The sequence below is a fragment of the Eumetopias jubatus genome, unplaced genomic scaffold (genome assembly GCF_037043125.1).
Source record: "Eumetopias jubatus isolate StellerSeaLion01/CBP00866 unplaced genomic scaffold, mEumJub1_p1.0 scaffold_3, whole genome shotgun sequence".
Taxonomy (NCBI): Eukaryota; Metazoa; Chordata; class Mammalia; order Carnivora; family Otariidae; genus Eumetopias; species Eumetopias jubatus.
Window position 1 is genome coordinate 179,971,110 of NW_028274809.1, and position 25,108 is coordinate 179,996,217.

The window sequence follows — 25,108 nt, forward strand, 5'->3', positions numbered from 1 at the left end:
CTGAGACAGCAGAATGGCTGATGAGGAGCACAGTCACAGAAATTTTGAGTTTGGTCAAGAATTTGTCAGGCCCAGGGATGGGCTATTGGGAGAGGCCTTCTGCCAGAGCCACTGACTGTTTTTCTGGGGACATCAAGACTATGATAGGCCAGGGGCACCTGGGTGGCTCAGTCCGTTAAGCGTCTGCCTTCGGCTCGGGTTGTGATCCCGGGGTCCTGGGATCGAGCCCCCCATCCGGCTCCCTGCTCGGCTGAGAGCCTGCTTCTCCCTCTCCCTCTGCTGCTCCCCCTGCTTGTGTTCTCTCTCTCTCTCCCTGTCAAATAGATAAAATCTTAAAAAAAAAAAAAAAAAAAAAGACTATGATAGGCCATTTCTCAGGGTTTGCAGCAAGAGATTTTGAGGGGTATGTTAAGGTGTCCCTCTGGCACAAACAGCAGGTTGCTTACTACTTGTTACAAGTCCTAGGGTCCCCAGGCTCCATGTCCCCCAGCTGTGATGCAATCCCAACTGCTCGTGTAGTATTCTTGTGGGCCCACTTTCATGCCTGGGGAATGCAGAGCCATAGGAACTAGTGCAAGCAGGCTAACGCTCACACTGCTCGTGGCCACAAAGAGTATCGTTCTTTGCTTCTGACCCCAGAGCCTCTTGTCTTCTGCCAGAATCCATGAAACAAAGGCAAGCTTATTAGCTTGTAGGTAGGACAAAATCAATTCCCCAGCCTGAGAGAAGCTATATATAGTATTTAGGTTAATACTTTTTTTTTTTCCTTTTGTGAACTTTAGGCACATAATCCTTGGTTTATAACCTATGGATATTTGTCCATAGTGGTTTTTTTTTTCTTTTGTAAGCAAATAACTTATGTATTTGCATATATATTTACAGTAACAAATATTTTAATTTTTTCCCTCTACAGATGTTCCTCGTTCCTAAATTTTCTTCAGTTTTTATTTTTTTTCATGTTTTCCAGGTTAGATTTTTAGTTTTTTTTCTTTAAAGAAATTACTGATTAGAACAGAAAAGAACAATTCTATTACCCTTTACGTTCGTATTATTTTCTTTTCCCTTCCTTTTTTTAAAATCCTAACACATGTAGGGCATCAAAGCTGTCTTTCTTTTCTATGTGGTATTTTCACCATCCCAATTTCCAAAAAAATATTCCTTAATAGTTTTATTTCCTTGTTGGGGGCGGGGGAGCAAGTAATACTAATTTAGGATGGCGATGACTACAGTCACATTCTCCCAAATAATCACATATTTACATATATAATATCTGTCAAGTTTTAGGGCAGATCCAGAGCACAGATCTTTAAACAGGAGGTAGGGAAGAGACAAATGATTCTACCTTTTTTTTTGGCTAGAAAGTTCTTGTGTTTGAAGTAGCAAGGGATTAGGTTTTAAGTGGTAAGCAGCTTGACTTCAGACTAAAAGAATGGGCCTAACGCTGTGTACATTTACAGAAATAACAGACTGGCAGATGGGCGGCCGCAATTTATGTCCACAGCGTACAGCCCCAAAGAGTGTGCCTTTACTCTGCCAGCTGGTGGTCTTCCAAGTGGCCGACCAGACGGGCAGCAGGCCACTGGCAACAGTCCGAGAGTCAGCGTAAATGTACCAACTTTCACCAAGGCGTCAGAGACTAGGCACGAATAGGAGCACTGCCTTGAATTTTGCCCGCTGACTGCAGTGACCACATCTGCCTTCGGTGTTACACAGCTGTGGCCCGACTGAGCAGTAACAGGACCCTGAAGATACCACCAGCTTTAACTTAGCTGAACGTAACAGTAACGCAGCCCAGGCATTAAGGGAAACCACTGTGGACTGAGGGCCCCAATGAGCCAGAAACTTTACCTGAGGTAGTGGAATAGGGCGCAGGGTTTGTCCCAAAGGGTAGCTACCACTTTTCCATGTCAATCTAAGATCATGATAAGGCAAAACAACTATGCACTTGAATATACCATTTTCAATTGACCAGAGACACTTGTTGGGTCCCTCTGTCTTGTTAGTCATTGAATCCTATTTGACCTATGCCAAAATGTAAAACATCAAATGTTAGAGTCACAAGGCTTCCCTGGGTTAGGCCGTCAGTTTCAGTAAGAGCTGAAGAGCCCCTACAAGCTGTGTTTTTAAAAAGGAGTATACTTGATGTCCGAGTCACGCAGGTGGCACTGTTGTACTCGAAACTGCCTCTGGGTATTCCAGCCGCCACTCAGACTGTAACTAAAGTTGGGATGGGATTCTGGCCCAACTTTCTCCTCCTGAGATTCTACGCTGTTCACCTGGGAACAGATGGGACATGTGGCAGTCTCCCCGGAGACTTCGTGAGCATTCACAGCATTCACAGTATAAACAGAAATAGTATCCGTGCCAAACGTAATTCAGTCAGGGAAGCCAAAATAATAAAACTTCATCGAATTGGTCTAGAGATCATTTTAAACCCTTGCCCATCAGGAACACCTTCCAAACGCCATCAGTTGAGTTTGGGTGCCTTTTCCTGTAGGAACATATATCAAGGACCTTTGACTGGGTTATCAGAAAACTGCTCTCACCCAGCCAGGAGCAGAGAGTACAAAATGGCAGGGGGAGAGAGAGGAGAGCAGTAGGGAAAAGTTTTAAGTGTTGAGTTTTTGTTTTCCTCCAACCACGTGGCCCTTGTTCTTCCTCTTCCGGAAAGCCATGTGTCCGTCAACATCTCACCCTTGTTTCTAAAACTGTCAAGAACTGTTAAAGATCTAAGGTTTGACTTTACCCTACGTACAAAACATAAAGTTAGGTTTTTATCATTTCCTGGTGGTGGGGGTGGGATGGGCAAAATATGGACCTAAATGGATACTACATAAATAGTGGGTATACCTTGTAGCTGAGGAACACTATACTTGGGGAACCACTGTTTTATAGCAAGCAGTAAACAAGCCTGCTCTTCTTTCCAAAGGGAAAAATCACCTCATTCCTCTAGGTTGCCTGATACAAACACAACCCTGAGAAAGGTCTCAGGTAAAGAGCAGTCAGGGTCTTCCACTTTCTATTCATCAGACCAAGAACATGCAAGGCTCACAGGGTCCACTGCAGATGGCCTCTCCCAAAAGCTTGATGTTAACCTCCTTTTAATCTTAATTTTATATTTAATACTTAAATATTCAATATTTAAGAAAATTATAAAGTCAGACATCAAAAATTAATAATTTTAAGTGTCATCAAAATTGTTTTAAAAATGCACTAGGAAAAGAAAAAAAATGCACAAGGGCTGACAATTTCACAGTTAGTCTATTAACGCTATACAGGGGAAAAAAGCTATAAAGGAATTGAAGATCTTGCCATTTGTGACGACATGGATGGATCTAGGGGGTGTTATGTTAAGTGAAATAAGAGAAAGAAAGACAAATGTCATATGATTTCACTTATATGTGAAATCTAAAAAGCAAAATAAATGAATAAAAAAAAAACTGATAAATACAGATAACAAACTGGTGGTTCCCAGAGAAGGGCAGGGGATGGGCAAAATAGGTGAAGGGGATTAAGGAGGTACAGACTTCTCGTTATAAAATAAGTCACAGAGATTAAAAAAAAAAAAAGTACAGCATAAAGAATAAAGCCAATAATACTGTAATAATGTTGTATGGTGACAGAGGATAACCACACTTACCATGGCGAGCACTGCAGAAAGAATTGTTGAATTACTATGTTGTGCACTTGAAATGAATATAACGTTGTATATCAACTATACTTAATAAAAGTTCAATGCAGACACCCCTAAAACACAGCAGAGGGTATTTTTCACAGAAGCTTAATGAATCTAAAACTTGCATAAAAGTATTAAAACACCCAATTCAGACTCCTTTGAGAAATAAATTGCTGTATTTAAAAAAAGGAATTGATAATTTCTATGATATACTTTTCTATGACATATATATGTACAAGAACAGAATTTACAGAAATAACATGGTTGCCTAATTCACTATATGAAGCTAAAATGACAGTTTTAAAAAGATAGCATTTATAATAGCTAATCTCATCTATTAAAATAGAAGCATGAATCTTAAAACATAGGCAATCTTAATTTAACAGAAATTAAGATATCCCACACCATTAACAAATGCAAAGATGGTACAATATTTTAATATACATTACCATAATACACAGTATGTCCAATGAAAAAAACTTTGTATTCATCTCAATAAATTGGTAACTTATTTCTAATTTTAAAAACATAAGATTACAAAACTTTAACATTTTAAAAGGTATGAACAAAAAAAGAAGGTATAAACAGAAGACATACCATGTCATCTGTTGAGACATTCAATATAATAAAGACTTAAATTGTTCTTAATCAACAGGTTTAATGTAATTCTAATTAAAATCCTACCGAGGCTTTCTAGAGAGGCAATTTGGCAGGAGAAAAAGGACTCTAATGTTAATTTGAAAGCATCAATAACCTCAAAGAGCTAAAACAATTTGGAGGAAATAAAGCAGCAATGAAATTGTACTGTGAGATATCAGAATATATTATAAAACAATAAATACTAAAATAGCATGGCACTGCTACAAGAAACAGTTAATGTACAGGACAGCTATGAAATAGAGCGTAACATAATATGATGAATATATAGTCAACCAGTCACCTGAAGGGAAAACGATCTGACTGGATCCTTACCTTTGATAACAATAACTTAACATGGATTAAAAGTTTACAGTAAAATGAAAGGAAAAACTTTAGGAAAACTACTGGAAAATAATAGTTAAGATCTCTCAGGTTTGGGGAAAAAACTAAGTATAAGAACACACACATAAAAGAAAATTTGGGCTACATAAAATTAGAGTCTTCTGTATATTAAAAATAATATAAAATGCAAGAAAATATTTTAAAAGGTTTACAACAAAGAAAGTACTGATACGAATTACTAAGTATATATTACTGTTTAATACATAAAGCACTCTTTCAAAATTAGAGAAACAACTTTAAAACTTTCTAAAGTATAAATAAATCAGACAGTAAAACATATACTGGTACTAATAAATTAATAATTTCCTTTTGACTGCCCATCCATATCCATTTGTATTAAATACTTGGAAGAAGTAAAGTTTTTAATAATAAATTATAACAAAGCAACTCTGTACTCTGTATTACTGTATTATTAATTTTTTATTCCCAAGTTATACATTCAGTTTATATTTAAAGAGACAGAGTCCAAATAAATGCAGTTTTGCTTATTTGAAAAAACAATCTATGATTATATAAAACATATTTAATGTATTTTATGGTATTTTGTTATAATTTATATTCTAAAATCAAAAGCTAATGAGATAAAATATTGAAAATACTTGCATATTTTAGAAAAGGACTTGAACTACCAGCTCAGAGAGATTCAGTTTTTCAATACAGAGTACATTAAGAAGCAATATCTTCATTATTAAAAATTTTTATTATAAGAAATTTCTGCTATTTCAACCCTCATCTCTTTTTATAAACCATGTCTTTCACTATAGGTTATCATGAACTTACCTTGAAGTAGCCTTCTTCAGCAGCTTTTTAAGTTCATTAATTTTACAGGTGTGTTTTTTATGGATAACCACAAATGCATCACAGCCATCTGGCGGGGGCTCATCAGCTGCAATCTAAGATTTCAAAGATTATATTTAGCTACAGTAGTTGATAATTACAACATGATCTTTAAAACTCACATATTCCTTTGATTAAAATAACTCATCAACTACTATTAAGCTATTGCTCTAATTAAAGTAAAAAATATCTATACGCAGGCAGAATCAAATACTTGAACAAACTCAACTTTATAGTAGGGACATGCTTCAAAGTCATTGAAAATTGCCATTAAAAAAGAAAAAAATGCCTTCAAATTAAAATTTTAATTATAGTTAATTTCAATAATCATCTGTTCTCATAATTTCCTTATTCCAAATAACTATAAAATTATATAATGTATTCAATTATAATCGATTAACAATAATACAATCAATGACAGGCTATGGAAGCAGGTATAAGTCTATAGGGTTTTTTTTCCCCAAAGATTTTGTCAGAGAGAAAGCGAGTGAGCGAGACAGAGCACGTGCAAGCGCACAAGCAGGAACTACTTTTACATACCTGTTGAAACATCTGAATAGTTGGTGAGTATGCCCTTATAGAGAAAGCAAACTTTAAGAGATTGATATGTAAATTGTCTAAGAATTGTCCAGCTTTCTTCAGGATTAAGTTGTAATGAGAATAAGCTGATTCTATTAAAAAAAATTCAAGAGAAAAGGATGTTATTTTCATTTTCAACACATTGGCACAACTCTACTGTAAAGCTAACTTAATATCCTCAAATTTTAACTTTGGTTATGGGTGGTGTTGGAGAAAAATGGAAAATCAAGATCTGGCTTACTAACTTCATTTGGATATTCCAGTGAAGTACAATCAAGTGACAGGAGTCCAGGTGAAAATAATCCTGCCATTAAAATCTATTTGGAAGATGCCAGCATATCAGATTAATTCACTCAAAGGCCGTGGGATTATAATACAAGGATAAGATGCAGGGCCTACCTACAATTTAAAAGGAGACTAAGAACAGCACAAAAAAAAATATGACTTAAATTTTAAATGACACATATAAATTCTACTCAGATTTAGTACACATAGCCAAAAGCAATTAGTGTGTCCAGAATGCTTTAGAAGACAGAATTTGAAGCAGACCTTAAAGCATACGAGAAACGTCTTCTTGTATACGACAAATAACCTGAACTGCTGTTTCCCTCCTCTAAACCCATCTGCAAAGGTCCTGAACAACCAAAGAGGATGAATCCTAGAGTGTAAGAACTCCTGGACACCCCTGGGGAGATGGAGATCATGTGGCTGGGAGAGGGACCGCAGAATGGAAGCCAAGAGTTGAAGAGGGCCTGGTGACACTCATGGGGTAAGCAGGGAAAGAACCATCTATTTTTGCCCTTTCCTCTTGTCGGCACCACCTGGGGTGTAATATCACCTGCACTGTTGTCCCTGTGCCAGCCAGAGGTGGCAGGGTAACAGCACAACAGCTCTGGAGCGAGCTGACATAGGCCCTGGAAGCTGGCCCCCGGAAGCCTGCCCCTGGACATTCTCTGCTCATTTCCTCGCTCTTTTACTCCCTGGTACTAAGTTACCAACTGACAGAAGAAACTTCCATTAAAAGAGCAGAGTTAAAGTAGACTCAGATCTTTACCTCACCCACAGATCACAGTTCCTGGATGTGAAAAGGGAGGACGAAAGGGATGTGTAACTATAGACACGCTCCTGTGGGGGGTGGGGGGGAGGGTGCTGCATGGAAGGAGAAACTTTGGGGGTGCTGGGGGAGACTGGACCGTTTGCTGACTGCTACAGTGTCTACTACTTGTTCAAAAGGTGCTGGGCTCTTGACCCTTGGCTCCTCTCCTTACTACAACCCATTCATTCAGGTGTCATCTGGCCCTCTATGGGGCCCTGTGGGACTCGGGGCTCAGGGAACCAGCACAGATATGTGGGCATGGTGGGTGCTGCATTTTCTTTGAGTAATAAAGTCCTCCATCTCTCATCCAGGGGTTTCAGGTCTTCTGTGAGCATCCATGAAACTAATCTGTTAGCTTGGAAATGGTAAAAATCTGAGATCCTTCACAGTACTTGACAGATCTGACAACAGAGATGGAATGCTGACAGATACACAGATTTTTGGAGGAGAAAAGACCCAGCCTCATGGGTCAATTGAGAGAATTTGAAGGAAGTCCTTATAAATTGATAGTGAACATACTGATAAAATTGTATGGTCAGACAATCAATGGTCCTTCACTTTGTTGCCTATTATTGAAAAGAAAATAAGGAAGAGGTTACAGATCAAGAACTGGGCAGTAGCTTCAAACGCATTTACCCAAATGAGGTCTTAGTTGTTAACTCCCTTCATGCGAGTGGACTTCCCCACCAGTGGTTCTGTCAGCTTCAAGTCCAACCCATGGTGACAAGTACAAAGACCTATTTTGGATTAGGACAGTTTGACCTTCAGACAAGAGCTACGGACATGCATACCTACACGAAGTGAAAAAGGAAGGAAATCTGTTACCACTATAGACAGAAGGCCGGAAAGTCATTAGAACTTCGGATCGCCTGGCAGAGGAGAGGACGGAGTACATAATGCAGAATTACAACCAACTTACGATTCAACAATTCCTACAGTCTATCATGCCAACCTTAGATCCTTTCAAACAGGACAGTAAAAAGCCTCAAAAGTTACTGTAACGGGTCATGGCTGAGAAGAGAGAGCTGTAGTCCACTTGGGAGATTTCCCTTGGTCAGTTAGAAAGTCTTTCAAGTTCTATCCAGGACTCTCATGTCTCATGTTTTATGTTTGATCCTTGAAACTGTGGGAAGCTAAGTTTTTAGCTTGCAAGTAGGATAAAAACAACAACTCCAGCCCCTTTACAGTTCTTGATAAAAAGCTCAAGAATGAGAGAACTAAAAAACAGGGGGATATGCAAACCATTCTGAAAGAACTAAGGAGAGAACAAGAAAGTATACCAGAAAATATAGACTAAACTGAGGTAACACAAAAGTAAAAAGAATCAGGGAAAACAGAAATAGAGAATATGCAGGGAAGATGTGAAGAAAGTGAAACAGAAATAAAAAGAATAGGAGAAGATGAAAAAGATTTAAAAGTAAATGACAGATCCAGAAGTCCGGCAAAGGGGATCTACGATATGTATAATTGTATCCCTAATGCAGAAAATGAAAATAGAAGAGAATGAACAGAGAACTCTCCAGAATTAAAAGGAACAGTGAGTCTACATATCTAAGAATGAAGACTCAGAATGGTTAGCACTGCAGTATTTTCTAGTAAAACTAAGGGACTCTAAAGTTAAAAATCTGAAGTATATAATTCATGCATACACAGTCCTGTATGTGAGGAACTCAAGGCCATTATTCCTAGGAGTTGTTCATGAGGCATCAACTAGGGAGCAAGCTTTACCTAACCAAGAAATAACTGGAAGAACTATAGCATAAAGTTTGATGGTGAGCTCTGAATATACTTAACTATGGAAACAAGACCAAATGAAGTAGCTGAGATTTACAGAAGACATGTAAATGCTGCACGCCCCAGTGATGCAGAAAAGCATACCACTGACTAACCTGCAACAAAGGGGAAATTAAGTGAAAAGTAAAGTAAGCTCGGTGATTCCCCATAAATGTTAGCTGGGAATAAAAGAATATCACTGAAGCCAACAAAGCAAGCAGTAGAAGCTCATATATACTTAAGAACACAAAGATGAAAACTAAGAATAGTGGTGACCCAAATCAGATGGTGATGAGGATCACTAGTTATCTCGTTACTGCCTCTAGGGGACCAAGAGACCATACCCACAGAGAGAAGAGGCTACCAATGGGCCTTCACACGCCACTCCCCTGGTACGAAATGCAGAAGGGTAATAAGCAGTGCATGTTCAGCCAACTCCTATTCAGCAAACCTCAGCTTAAGAGTCATTTGTTTTGGAAAGAGTTTTCCCTGACTCCCAGTCCAGATCCTGTTATACACGCTGACAGGTCCATACCATCTCTAGATCAAGTCTCAAAACTAATGAAAAATTATTTGTAAATTTGTTAATGCTGTCCCTCCCATTAAGCTATAAGCTGTGAAGGCAGGAATCTTTTCTAGGCTTTCAGTTGTACCTTTCTGCTCCTGGTACACCAAATCAGTCTTCAATACATTTCTGGAATTAATGTTTAAGAAATGTATAGGTCTCTTCCATCTAGGCTGTAAGACATTCCTAATGCAGTAATTTTAAAGAGTTATATAGAATAGGTGTATGCTCACTTTTTTTTTTTAAGATTTTATTTATTTAACAGAGAGAGACACAGCGAGAGAGGGAACACAAGCAGGGGGAGTGGGAGAGGGAGAAGCAGGCTTCCTGCAGAGCAGGGAGCCCGATGCAGGGCTTGATCCCAGGACCCTGGGATCATGACCTAAGCCGAAGGCAGATGCTTAACCGACTTAGCCACCCAGGCGCCCCATCATTCCCTCCTACTTTTTTTTTTCCCCCTCCTACTTCTTAAACTATAGATAATTTCTCAGGAAGTTATGGTGAGTTTCCCTCCAGAATAAAAAAATAATGTATGTAAGACTTACCTTCAATAGTAAAAGCACAGATCAGACAAGAGATTTCATCTTAAAAACTGATCTTAAAAAAGATGTAATAGCTACAGGGCCAACAAAAAAATAGCCAGAATTAGTGTAATAGCCTAAGACTGTATCAGTCAAAAAGGGATCAGTTATCCATGAAAATAGAGTCAACAGAAACAAATATGAGTCATGCCTGACAACAGACATCAAATTTTGTCACCGGTCACTGTTAAGGTCTCTAATGTAGAGATGGATGTAGGGTTCAGGGGTTTAGGTTCTATAATTTAGGCTTAACTTGCAAGATCACCTCAATCACAAGATGGATGCACTGAACTATTTTAGCTGATGTTTTAAAATAATTCAATTCAGGGGCACCTGGGTGGCTTAGTCAGTTAAACATCCAACTCTTGATTCCAGCTCAGGTCATGATCTGAGGGTCATGAGACCAAGCCCCACATGAGGCTCTGCACTGGATGTGGAACCTGCCTGGGATTCTCTCTCTCCCTCTCCCCCTGTTCACTTGAGCTCTCTATAAATAAATTAGATCAAAATAAAAATAAAATAAAACTCAATCCAGGCTCACCCACTAACCTACCAATAAGGACTTTGCCCTTTCAGTATCTTTCCATTTTCTTCAGCCTCAGGTTTTACTTGATTTTTGCCTACTGGCATTTAATATACATAAATCACTCTCACCTTCATGGGGGAAAAAAAGCAGCAGCCTCCAGTCTGCTACTAATTCATCTTATTTGCTTCACAATCTTTTTTTTTTTTTCCTTCAGGTGTAGAATTTAGTGATTCAACACTTACATACAATAGCCGGTGCCCATCACAAGTGCCCTCCTTAATGCCCATCACCCATTTAACCAATCCCCACCAACCTCCCCTCTGGTAACCATCAGCGTGTTCTCTATAATCAAGAGTCTGTTTCTTGGTTTTCCTCCTCCCCCACCCCATGTTCATTTGTATCTTAATTCCACACAGTGAAATCATATGGTATTTGTCTTTCTTTGACTTATTTCACTTAGCTCCATTCAGGTCATTGAAAATGTCAAGATTTCATTCTTTTTTATGGCTGAATAATTTTCCACTGTGTGTGTGTATGTGTGTATACACACACACCACATTACTTCTTTATCCATTATCAGTTGATGGACATTTGGGCTTTTTCCATAATTTGGTTATTGTTGATAGTGCCGCTATAAACATAGGGGTGCATGTAACCCTTCAAATTGGTATTTTTGTATCCTTTGGGTGAGTATCCAATAGTACAACTGCTGGGTCATAGGGTAGTTCTAGTTTTAACTTTTTGAGGAAACTCCATACTGTTTTCCAGAGGGGCTAAACCAGCTTGCATTCCCACCAACAGTGTGGGAGGGTTCCCCTTTCTCCACATCCTCGCCAACACCTGTTGTTTCTTGTGTCATTAATTTTAGCCATTCTGACTGGAGGTGACAACTCATCGTAGTTTTGATTTGTATTTTCCTGATAATGAGGGATGATGAGCATCTTTTCATGCTTCACAGTCCATCCTGAAGGACTTAATACCTTTCTCTGCTTCCAACCTCGACTCATACCTCACCCTACCATAGTTTTGATAACTATACCAGTAAAACTGCTAGCTAAATCACCAATAATTTTTCTGTTGTTAAAACCTTAATATTTGATCTGTCTATAGTATTTGATAACATCCATCACTTACCACTCAATATTCCCTGGCTTTCAGGACATCACACTTTGTAGGTTTTCACCTGCCTCTATGGGTACTCCTAAGTCTCTATTGTGTGTTCTTCCTTTGGTTAGTTCTTAAACATTGATGTTCTTCAGGGTTCTGTCATTGGGACCTGTTTTCTTCTCATTCTATACCCCCTCCCTATAACTTCAATTACCCTCTTAGTGCTGATAACTCCCAAATCCTACCCCTTAGCCTAGATTTTTACCACCTAAATCTCCCACGCATATATCAGCTTACAGAATATCTTCACTTGGATATTCAATAAGCATTTCAAATGTGACACATCCAAACTGCAATCATCCTTCTATCCAAACCCAGTTCTCAGTTATAAGCAACTGAGTTAGAAATGTCATAACATTTTCCAAAAATCTTTCCATTAAAATATGTAAGCAACTTTACTTGTGTAAAAACCATTAAAATCTTCCAAGGATTTTAAGAATGAATTTCTTCTATGTGGAGCACATGGGGAAGTAAAAGTAAACAGGGACTCTGGAATTAGGTAAACCTTGGTTGACATTTCTAACTCACCACACAAAACTCATAGGTTAGCTAATATCATGCCACTTAATCTTGAAGCATCAATAACTACATAACTCCATAGCAGAACCATATAAAATGGTAGAAAAACCAGGCAATTCAATGTTTAAATGGTCTTAATTTGCTGACACATAATATAAAGTGTTCTCACCAAATGGCATGAAACTAGCACCTGAGTTCAAAGTTAAATCTTCAACATTTACAACTTTTTTAGGCAAGTAGATCACCAGAATTATTCTTCAGGAAAGAGTATTTACAGGGTTTCATGGAGATTCAACAACCTAAAAAATTACACGTAACTGAGGATTTAAAATGTTTCCTCTAGGATAATCTTGAAGTAAATTCAGTAAGTCTGACAGTCGACATATTTAACTGCTCCTATACAGCATCCTCTCCTACACCTAACAGTATCAGTGATGATGCAGCATATGCATTTGACCCTTGCCATTATAAATAATTTTAATGGAATTCTATTTTCAGTGTTAGTAATTCTTATTTAATAGAATTTCTTTTAGGTTCAACCCTGAAGTACATACCTCCTATTTTATATGCTTGAAGTAGAGCTTAGGTATTCCTGAGCTTATATTTCAACTTGTTAATAATCATCTGCCATCAGATTGTCCAGACATGTCATTTCATTTAGGGAAAATACGTGGACACATCTAAGCAACTAAAGAGTTCAAAATTTGTAAGAGTAATTTTTGAGAATAGCACTGAATGAGACTATAAAGTATGTACCAAGAACTAAAGATTTGGGAAAGCTACATTTAGGATTTTAGGTGAGAGCCACAAAAGTTGGTGGATTTTTTTTTAACTGTGAGAACCTTACATATTAACCTAGCCTTTTTTATCACAAATACCAAAACTAAAATTATCAGGACAAATACAAAGCCAACCAACAACAGTTTCCCATCAATTTGCAAGTCGACTTTAAGTGGTCAAAATTCCTCTGCTCTTCTGCCTTCCCTATACCTGGCTCCCTCTGCTATCGTCCACACTGAACTCCAACACTCACCACGAGAAAGGCCGTCCTGCTCTCTCTGAAGTACTGACCAGGTGCCCTTTTTTATGCACTTCCTTGTCAGTGCGGCCCATGAAGCTCTCTTACTACCTTAGAGCACAGCTGGCCCTTCCGCTTTCCCCTTCACAGTATTGTGGGGCCCAGGGAGCACTGATCACATTTATTCACCTTTGTATTCCCAGTATCTACAGCAGTGCACAGTATGACTCAAATAATGATAATTAAATAATGAGGCTTTTCAGTAAAAGTTTTTTTTTAAAGAGCAAATTACTTGTTTTGAAAACATTTCAGTTTAAAATATCATGAAAGGCATGTCTGCTCTATTTTTTTTTAACCTATCTCATGAAATCCTAAAATTGCTCAACTTCAAGGCCACCTGAGCCAAATGGAGTCCAGTAAATGAACACTTAAAATAATCAAAACTGTTGTTTCGGTAACATTTACATTCAAGAACAAAATCAAACTAATCACCACAGTAAGTTGTCTCTAAACTATTTAATCTCCATAGTTAAGAAGTTCTCCCCATGTCTACAAGGCTAAAGAAATCCCCCTCGAGGGATTCCATGTTAATACTTATTCTATTCTCTGTAGAGACAGAAAAATAACCTTTCTTTATAATAATTAATAATTAACCTTTTAGCCTCTGCTGCTAAAACCCCATTTCAGTATCTTTAATCTACTGACCTTCTCTCAGAAACATATTAACAAACACTTGTTCATTCTAAAGATATATGCATATATACAGATATGTAATATGTATTCATATATATTTAAAAAGGAGGAATGACTAACTGCATCTTCTAGATAGTGAAATGAAAACACACAGTTTACCTGATTTGTTAAGGGCAAGTATTAAAAAAATCTCTTTAAAAGAATTTTGGCAAAAAAACCCAAAAAAACAAAAAACAACACTACTAGATGCAAAACTAATACTATTTCAAATAAATCTAGGTAAAAGAAAGCCATAATTCAACAATTTCTAGTTCTCTTTGATATAATGCAATCTGCAAACACTGGTAATTATGTGAGAGTTCTTATAATAAAGTATTAAACCTTTATTTTTTGGAAATGGATGCTTAGAATAATTTTCATTAAAACATCTTTTCAAACTTAATATTCAGATTTACTAACCCAATTAAGCATTTACACTTCACCCTTAACATTAAAAACAATAAACATATCTAATGTATGCACATAAATACAAATTTTTTAAGTTATAGTATTCACATCACCTACCTGTTTGCTTATAAATTGCTAATTCTTGTACAGTTTCCAAAAACTGCCAAAATTTTTCATTACTTTCTTCTGCCATAAATTCACTATTAAAATAAAAGTAATCAGTTAATAGACAGAAAGGAAAAATGAAATGCAATGAGAAACTACACCTTAAAACCAAATTATAACTTAGGGTTAAAACAAAAACCTCCAAAAATTAAAGTGACTGATTTCCGTTTACCATGATGCAGAAAGAGAACAAATTAATGATTCTTACATGAGATATCATTCCCAACTTACAAGCATATACTGGTGACTAGAAAAGATAGCTTGAGAAATTACTTCTGGCTTTTCCTCATTAGTAGCTATAACTAAAAAATGGATATTTTGTTTCTATACTATATAACAGTATAGTTAACATACAGTGTTATATTAGTTTCAGGTGTACACTGTAGTGATTCAACAATTCCATACATCGCCCAGTGCTCATCACAAGTGCACTCCTTAATCCCTATCACCTATTTCACCCATCCCATCTTCTCTCTGGTAACCACCAGTTTGTTCTCTATAGTTAAGAGTCTGTTTCTTGGTTTGTGTCTTTTTCCCTTTGCTCATTTGTTTCCTAAATTCTACATGAGTGAAATCATATGGTTTTTGTCTTTCTTTGACTTATTTCACTTAGCATTATACTCTCTAGCTCCATCAATGTCATTGCAAATTACTGAGAATTATAATTTAACAGTAATGGAGTGTTATATAAAGGTTAAAAAAAAAAAGAGACTGCCTATGTTTCACAAACAAAAATTGGTTTTATAAACATTTTTTAAAAATGTTATTGGGGTGCCTGAGTGGCTCAGTTGTTTGGGTGTCCAACTCTTGATTTTGGCTCAGGTCATGATCTCAGGGTCCTGGGATCAAGCCCGGCACTGGGCTCCACGCTGGGTGTGGTGGAGCCTACTTGGGATTCTCTCTCCCTCTGCCCCTCCGCCCCCACTCTCTCCCACGCACTCTCAAAATATAATATTTTTATTTAGCTCTTATTTGTGTAGACAATTTTATTATTTAAAACAGAAAACACCTTAATGAAAAAATTAATAGGAAGTTGGTGAATCGAATTAGGTCTTTGGCCTTGAAGCCCACCTTGATTTTTCCAGAGTGTAGGTCAGAAAAAATGACCAAAGCCATTTAAAACCTTAGGAGATAATGGGAAAAAAATAAATAAAAAAAGAAAACCTTTGGAAATAATTAAGTTAGAGGTTATTCAGTCCTATACAAAACAAAGTGCAAGACACCCAAAGGCAAGTAGATCCAACTATTTTTTTTTTTAAAGATTTTATTTATTTATCTGACAGAGAGAGACACAGCGAGAGAGGGAACACAAGCAGGGGGAGTGGGAGAGGGAGAAGCAGGCTTCCCGCTGAGCAGGGAGCCCGATGCCAGGGCTCCATCCCAGGACCCCGGGATCATGACCTGAGCCGAAGGCAGATGCTTAACGACTGAGCCACCCAGGCGCCCCGAGATCCAACTATTTAAACTAGAAAGGAAACAGCCATCAAACAGATGGTACAGATTTATCACCCATCTTATCTTTCTCTCTAGTCTCGGTAAATTTAAACTAATGCTTAATAAAAATGGAAGGTATGAGGACATCCACGACACATGTAAAGTAATTCTTGTGAGTCTGGTCACTAAAAGGCAAAAGGAGGAGAGAGAAACTGGTTTATCCACATAAATATGACAAGCACAGGCACTGAAAGCAATGCATAAACAACTCTTGCTATTAATGGTGTCCAACTCAATGGCATTTAAAAAAAAAAAAGAGGGGGGAGAGAGAGAGAAGCTAAAAGCAGAAGAAACAATGGGATAAACAGGGTGTGACCTGAAAAGGTCAAGGATGATACAAAATCTTAAGCAAAGCAGGGAGCAACACTTCATACCTAACCAACTTGACAACACCTACAGACACGCTCATATACTGTGCAACCACAGGCAAAACTTTCATATGCCAGAATTTACACATTTAGGTATGATCCTTCCAAGTGTTCACCTTGAGAATGTATTTTCACACTTATTCCCTCAATATACCACTACTCTCAGCACTTTTGGAACTCTTCTGGAATTTACTTTCAGGGGCAATTTGCCAGTAACATTAATTTTAAAAGAGGAAATAAATATCCTTGAGAGATCATCTAAATCAGTTCCTCACCTAAAGTTTAAAAAGGTATGAAAGACACAAAAAACTGGCATTTCCAATTTGTTCACTTGTTTTAAACAATACTTAGCTCCAAATAAGTGTTTCCCAAAAAAGTTCTACCACAGAGGAAAAAAGTGATGTGCACAGAAGATAGGTTTATATGTATGAAAGAGCATGACAGTAGTTATAAGTGAAATTCCAAAAATTATTTTCATCAAAAGCAACACCAGGGGAATAAAATACACTTTTGATGTAGAAGTTATGTTATAAAAATTTAGCCTCATCAGTCTATAATTATCCCTAGCAAATAGTTCTAAATTATAAATTTCTTTAGGTAGGGGACATACCTCATTCATCTTTGCTCCCTACACAGTGCCCATCATAGGGCCATGCACCACTAGATAAAAGCTGTAGTGGGAAAGACTTTATGTAACAAAGGACTTGCTTACAATTTATATTTGTTCACAGGTAAGTGCATGAGAGAACACTAAGCATCCCATCTGGATAATGCCATCAGGACACCAGTTTCCACAGGTCAAGTATATTGTAGAGGTAATTCTGATGGTGGTCTGGAGAAGACAGTACCTAATACAAGGTCCCTTCCGGTGAATCAACATTATTGGGCACCTACTTCTTTTGCACTTGAGAGTACTGAGCCTTGGGAAAACAAGTACGACTAAGAAATACTCTTGGGCCCCTGGGTGGCTCAGGCAGTTGGGCGTCTGACTTGATTTTGGCTCAGGTCATAATCTCAGGGTTGTGAGATCGAGTCCCTCATCAGGCTCTGCACTCAGCAGGGAGTCTGCTTGAGAGTATCTCTCCCTCTCCTCTGCCCCTCCCACTCATGCTCTCTCTCTCAAATAAATCTTTAAAAAAGACTCTTATTGCTTCTACCAAGCAAATACTTATTACTAATACTTACTGAGCACCTATATTTGTACACTGTGCCTTGGCAAAGTAAATATAAATAAGAAATAATCTTATCCCTTGAAGCTCACATTTTAGCAGCAGAGGTTAGCATACATACCTTGCAATAAGAATTATTACAGAAGTATTGACCAAATGCTATGAGAACATACTAGAAAGACATTAGTTTTATCAGGGGATAGGATAAGCCAAAGAGAAAGTAATATGGTAGGTCCATAAATAAGGTGGCAGTGAAGAAAAGACTGTAGCAGAGTATTATATTGCCTTCCTAGGGCTACTATATCAAATTACTACAAACGTAGTGGCTTAAAACAAGAGAAATTTATTCTCACAGTTCTAGAGGCCAAAAGTCTAAATTCCTGGTGTCAGGGCTAACACAACAAGTTCCAGAAGTCAGGATCTAGATTTATCTTTTTTGGGCGGGCCACCATTCAAGCCACTATAGTCCACCCTGGGCTCCCCAGAATCCACATCTGTCTCACATACAAAATGCATATGCCCTATCTCAACAACCCCCAATATAATCTCAACCCATTAGAGCATCATCTCTAAGCCAAAAGTACATGGAAATATCCCCAGAAGTCTCACATCTCATCAAGTAAATCATTTAAGCCAGGTACAAGTGAGACACTGGGCATGCTCATCCTGGGGCAAAATTCTTCTCCATATGTGGACCTGTGAACTAGAAAACAAGTTGTCTGCTTCCAAAATGCAGTGTTGAGACAGGCAATCCAAATTCCAAAGACAGACATTCCAACAGGGAAAAATTAGAAAGAATGAAGGAGTTACCAGTCCCATACGAGTTCGAAACACAGCAGAACAAATTCTATGAGATTTCAAGCCCTGAAGGGTTTCATAACCCTCAGTGGCTTATTGCTCTACTCGCCATGCCGCTTGCCATGGCTCTGCCCTCAGTCTCATCATTCGCTTCTCTTGAACGGTAGCACGTGTTTGCAGCCAAGTGCTGTACCAGCCAATCTCCTGCCTATGGAATTTTGAAAGTCTGACAGCCCCGTCTCATTTCATCCTGTCTCTGTCTCTTTTGCTATGAGCTGGCAATGTTTCTGCTGATACAACATAATAAAAATTCTTGTGAGTCTCTTGTAGGTCTCACGAGGGTCATGCCATTACAGAAAAACCCTCCACAGATCATTCCTGCATAAGCCCACCTCTATTCCTGGCTTCTGCTGTGATGGTTGAGTGGATCCATGAGTCAGATGCCAAACCTAATTAGAAAAAGACTGTCCAGCCCTTTATGTGGTCTTCTTTCCAGAGCATGCATTCCCAACACTGAGTTTCCTCATTTCAACACTCTTTGCAATCTGGACAGGTGGAGAAGCTCCCAAGTTATAAAGTCCTGCCTTCCTTTTTCCTTAACAGCTCCTTCTTCAGTTTCTCTTTCCTCTTGTATTTTACTATAAACAAGGAGAAACCAGGAGACACTTTTACTGCTTTGTTGGAAATCTCCTTAGTTAGCTACCCAAGTTCATCACTTACAAGTTCTGTTTTCCACACAACTATAGAATCCAATTCAGCCAGTTTTCTGCCACTATAAAACAAGGATCATCTTTGTTTCCAATAACAGGTCCCTCATTTCCTTCTGAACTCTTACTAGCAGTACCTTTAATTTTCTTATTTCTACTAACATTCTACTCATGAGGACGTATTTCCTACGACAAAAGCTTCATCCCGATCACACTCCCTGCTTTCCTCTAAGTCCTTAGCAAAATCACCTTTAATGTCCCTATTTCTGCCAACAGCCTCCTTAAGGCAACCTAGGCTTTTTACCGTATTTCTCAAAACTCTTCCAGCTTTTGCTTGACTTACCAGCTACTTCCACATTTTTAGCTATTTGTTACAGCAGCACTCCACATTAAGTTATCAGGTCTGGACTGGTTTCCTAGGGCTGCTGTTAACAAATTACCAAAAACTTGGTAACCTAAAGCAACAGAAACTTATTGCTTCACAGTTCCGGAGGCCAGAAGTCCAAAATCAAGGTAGTGGTGTGGCTACACACCCTCCAAAGAATCTAGGGGAGAATCTTTCCTTGCCTCTTCAAGCTTATGGAGGATACAAGTGTTCCTTGGCTTATGGCTACATCAATCCAATCTCTGCCTCTGTTCACATATGGCCTTTTTCTCTTCTGTCTCTTATAAGGACATTGGACTTAGCACCCATCCAGATCAAGATCCTTAATTACATCTGTAAAAATCCTTTTTCCAAATAAGGTAACATTCATGGGTTCTAGCAGTTAGGATGGAGACATCTTTTTGGGAGCTGCCATTCTCCCATTACAAGTGATTAGGTTGGTACATCACATAGGGGCTAGATTGTGAAGGACCGTAAGGAGCATCTACAAAAGTTCCAGTTCTAAGACTCAAGGGAAATACAAATCAGGACACTGCAACTACAAATCTAAGACTGGAAAAAGTTAGACTGAGTTGGAAGAAGTATGGAATCAGATCCGTGCAAACTCTGGGAGAAACGGGGGAAGAGACAGAGGAAGAGGGCACATGTTAGGCTATAATACTTTATTCAATAAAACTACTTTATTACACCTGATAGCATAAAATACAATGGATTATAACATACTATGGACAATTATGTACCAACAAATCAGACAACCTAAAAGAAATATTCTCTACAAAATGGGATTCCAAACATCAAAATGCTTTGAGCTCCCCACCCTACTCCTGCTTTTGGGACCCCGGTTGTTTTGTGTTTAAAAACTATGGTCCCTCTTCATCCACATTTCTAAATAAATGCACCAACGTAACCAAAAGTAACTTAGAACTGCAATGGCCATTATTTGATCTCCCCTAACACTTTTCTCAAAGCTGAACTGGGCAGCCATGACTCTGAAATTGTCAAAGCTGTGTGGGATGCCTATTTGGATTGATATTTTGAAGTTTTCAAAGGTTATCAGAAATCTAAAATTGCCTCAGCAAAATACGATTTCTAGATTAGCTGAGGCAAACAATTACAAAGACACAAAAGTTTCTGCGGTCTCTCCTTCCCTCCTGCTGTCTTGTCTCAGGATGCGTGGCAGCCACCTTGCCTGCACACTGCACCTCCCATGCCATCATCCTCCTTCCCCTCCGTAATGCCTGCACCTCCTCTATACCCTCATTTCCCTCTTCTTATTCTCTAGCTAAAATTACTTCCCCACCCCACACTTCCCACTCCCTTCTTTCCTGAACCCATTAAAACCTTCCCCTTAAAGTTAAGTCTTCTGAGGATCTAAATAAACCCCAAATTCATTATGTTCCCTGGACTAAGGCTGAATTGTGAGCCACAGAGAGTTTCCTAAAGTGACTGAGGACCTCGATAGGTTTGCTGAAGAATTTAGCACAGCTGTTCCAACTTAGCAGCCTGGTTTCTCAGATTTATATCCATTCGTCCACATGCTTGTTGGTGAGGGTCAGGCCAAACACTGGATAAAATTACTCCAATGAGAAGATCCTGAAAGGGATTTAGAAAAACAGACACCTAGCTTTTGGCAAGATGCTGAAACACTTGGTGGAAATCTCCACTGAGTTAAGTACAGTAGCTTTTCCTAAGCCTGCTGATTGCAACAAAATTTAGGCTGGCACACAAAAGCCTTGTGAACCCATTCATGACTATTACAATCAACTCCAAATTGTTTTTATATTCTGGTGTTCCTTTAGATGCTGAATCTACCTAGGTAGCATTTAATTCTATGTTTATTAATAGGTTCTCATTTAGTTAAAAGGACCCGGGTTGAATGGGAAACTATGTCTACTCCAGATTTAGTCAATTAGGCAGACTAGCTTGCTCAGATCCTAGAAGTGTCACCGCCCTCCAAAAAAAGACCGATAAAATTCTTAAAATTCTTCATTTTCATCTCCAGCAAATGAAGGCCCCTGAACAAAACCAAAAACCTACTAGTTTTTACTATTTGCAAAGAGCCAGGACATTGGGGAAAAAAGCTGTTACTGGGTTAGGAGCTCCTGGCACCTTCAGCCCCCTAGCCAGTATTTCCAGAGTCCTCCTAATTCCCAAGAACAGGGCTCCAAGGAACTACAGAGGCTCTTCCCAGTCTTCCCTCTTAATCGATCAGAGAAACCACTCTCCAGATTGGGAATGAATCTCTGTCCTTATTGACACCAGAGCAACACTTGGTGCTCAACCCCACTACCATGAAGCAGCCCCTGCTCTGGAGCACTAAAGTGTGGGGTCTCCAATAAACCTCAACAGGTTCCTATCTTTGAATCTACTCCCTTTTGTCTAAGCACTCTGATACACATACCTTTCTCCTTAGTTGCTCTGCCACTCTTCATTTATTGGGCTGAGAGTTCTTAGAAAAATACACCAGAATTCCTTTCTCCTAAAAGGGGAAATAATTCTAGAATCTGACCGTAGTAATCAAAATAGGCAGCCAGGTAAATTAAATGACCCTTTGACATCTTTTATTTGCTCTGACTCTGACAGCACTACAGCTGAGTCTGAGGACACTGATCATTTGCGCTATTGGGTCCATCCTCTATGGACAAGATCTTCAACTAATATTGGCAGAATCCACAGTGTGCCTCCCATCAAGACTCAAATAGATTCCTCAAAACTTCTCCCTAGAATTAATGAATATCCTATAAAGAAGCCTTTCAAGGCATCAAGCACTATAATAGAAGATTACAAAGCTCAAGGCCTCATTATCCCTATTATGTGCCTATTTTACCTATGAGGAAATCCAATGGCCAAGGATGGAGGTTTGTCCAGGACCTCTGAGCAATAAATGACACTGTTATCCCTCAGGACTCTGCTGTTCCTAATCCATACACTGATATCCATTCCCACTGGAGCCAAATTTTTCACTGTAATTGATCTACACAATGCATTCTTTAGTATTCCAGTTGATAAAGATAGCCAGTATCTTTTTGCTTTCACTTAGGAAGAATGGAAATACACCTGGACAGCAATGCCCCCCAGTTTCAGAGTCTTTCTTTTCACAAACCTGAGAAGCTGATTTGGATGTTAAGTTTTTTACAGGCTCTACTTGGTTACAATACCTAGATGATTTGCTTCTCTGTTCTCCTTCTCAAACCTCTTCATAGGAAGACAGAAACCACCTGTTAAAACTTTTGGCATTAAAGGGAAATAAACACTCCAAAGAAAAACTTCTCTTTGCTCAAACTCAGGTTTGATACTTAGGGCATCTGCCCTCAGAAAAAGGACATTTGGATCCAGGGAGATTTCATGGCATTCTGAACTTTCCAAAAACCTAAAAATAAGGCCAATTATGAGGTTTTCTTGAACTGGCTAGCTACTGTCAAAACTGGATTCCAGGGGCGCCCGGGTGGATCAGTCGGTTAGGCATCTGCTTTTGGCTCGGGTCAGGATCCCAGGATCAAGCCCCAGGTCGGGCTCCTTGCTCAGCGGGGAGTCTGCTTCTCCCTCTTCCTCTGACTGCTGCTCCCCCTGCTTGTGCTCTAATAAATGAATAAAATCTTAAAAAAAAAAAAAACTGGATTCCAAATTTCTCTTATGGCTCAATCTCTAAATGTTTTACTAAAAAAGGTAAAACCTCACCCTATTATTTGGAAAGATCAGGAAGACATGTCTTTGCATATGAGAGAAGGGAATACCCTTGGGAGTACTCACCCAAAAACATAGGGACCCATAGGGTATTACAGTCAACAATTAGACCCAATGACACAGGGTTATCACCCTGGCCTCAGAAACATTCCTGATGAAATCATCATGGGATCCCTTTTAACCACCCTTGTATTTTGGCTAAGGGCAAAACTGCAAACATTTATACTGATAGCAGGTATGCCTTTGGGGTAGCTCATGACTTTGGATTACGGAAACAAAGTTTTCTTACCTCCAATAGGGCTAAAATTAAAAATGGCTCTTATGTCCAAAATTTGTTAGATGCCACACTTTTGCTGGCTGCTCTGGCTGTTATTATGGCTCCTGAGCATTCCACACTCAACTCCCTGGAGGCCAAAGGAAACCATCTCATTGATATTTCTACCCAAAACACTGCTCTCAAAGAAACCAATAATGTGTCATGGTCCAAAGAGATGTTCTGCCAAATGATAATTCAGAAGGACCACTAGGAGATACCCAACAATCGGGCCACCTGGGTGGCTCAGTCAGTTAAGTGTCTGCCTTCGGCTTGGGTCATGATCTCGTGGTCCTGGTATCGAGCCCCACATCAGGCTCCCTGCTGAGTAGGGAGTCTGCCTCTCCCCTCTGCGTGTATGCATTCTCTTGCTCTCTCAAATAAATAATCTTAAAAAAAAAAAAAGAGATGCCCAACAAATTGCCCCAGAGGGGTAAAAACAATATTGGAAACCTAATAATTGTTGGTTGGTTCAATAAAAAAGACAGAACTCTGGTTTGGACCAAAAACAATCTGGCACTACCAGAAATCTTCAAGTTCCGACTACTTACCACTATACGCGCATTAAACCATTGTGGTCTACTGACACAAGATAATATTCATGAACCAATACTGGTGGGGACATATTAATGAGGTTGCAAGAAGTGCCTACCTCACTTGCCCCACCTGTCAAAAACACAATCCAGGGAAACCTGTTTGTGCAGATGGATTTCACAGCGCTTTCCAATCGCATGGATAGAAACAAGTTTCAGTAATGGTCCATGTTTTCTCACTGGACTGAAGCTTTCCCTTACAGAGAGGCCGCTGTTCTTACTTGGCTAAAAATTGTTAGAAAAAGTGATCCCCACCTGGGGAACCCTCTCAAACTTCATAGTGATTGGGAACCCATTTTAATGATCAGCTGCTTTGACGTCTGTGCTGTTTGCCCAATTTTACGACAGTGTCACGGTGCAGATCATCCTCGATCCTCAGAGTTAGTTGAACATACTAACACTATTAAGACTCAATTGGCAAAATTTGTAGAGATCCTCCAAATACCTTCGCCGAAAGCACTGCCACTGGTTCTTCTAAATCTCAGATCCACCCCTTTGAAACTCAGACTCTCACCCCTTTTTTTTTTTTTAAAGATTTTTATTTATTTAAGAGAGAGAGAGAGTGAGAAACAGCATGAGAGGAGAGAGGGTCAGAGGGAGAAGCAGGCTCCTCCATGCGGGGCTCTATCCCAGGACTCCGGGATCATGACCTGAGCCGAAGGCAGTCGCTCAACCGAGCCACCCAGGCGCCCAGACTCTCACCCTCTGAGATGGTCACAGAGGTCCAATGCACTTGGCCCCTACAGCTCCTCTGACCCACAGTAGATAAAAGGAGATATACTTCAATATTGTTAATAGCCTAATTACTTCTATGAAAAATAACTGTGCTTTGGTAGAGTGATCTTTTTCATTGCCAGGAGACAATGACCTTAAGCATCACATCTTGCAAACTGGAGATTTCACCTACAGAAAAA

General features: G+C 39.0%; 1 protein-coding gene across 1 annotated transcript in view; it reads right to left on the reverse strand.

Annotated features, from left to right (window-relative positions):
- The window catches only part of UGGT2 (UDP-glucose glycoprotein glucosyltransferase 2), a 170,400-nt gene that overhangs the window by 142,635 nt on the left and 2,657 nt on the right, over positions 1-25,108 (reverse strand). Inside the window, exons 2-4 of the mRNA XM_028112040.2 lie at positions 14,636-14,718; positions 6,095-6,225; positions 5,498-5,610 (exon numbers count right to left, since the gene is read on the reverse strand). Of these exons, the coding sequence (XP_027967841.1) occupies positions 5,498-5,610; positions 6,095-6,225; positions 14,636-14,718 (327 nt within the window). The remainder of the gene's footprint in view (positions 1-5,497; positions 5,611-6,094; positions 6,226-14,635; positions 14,719-25,108) is intronic.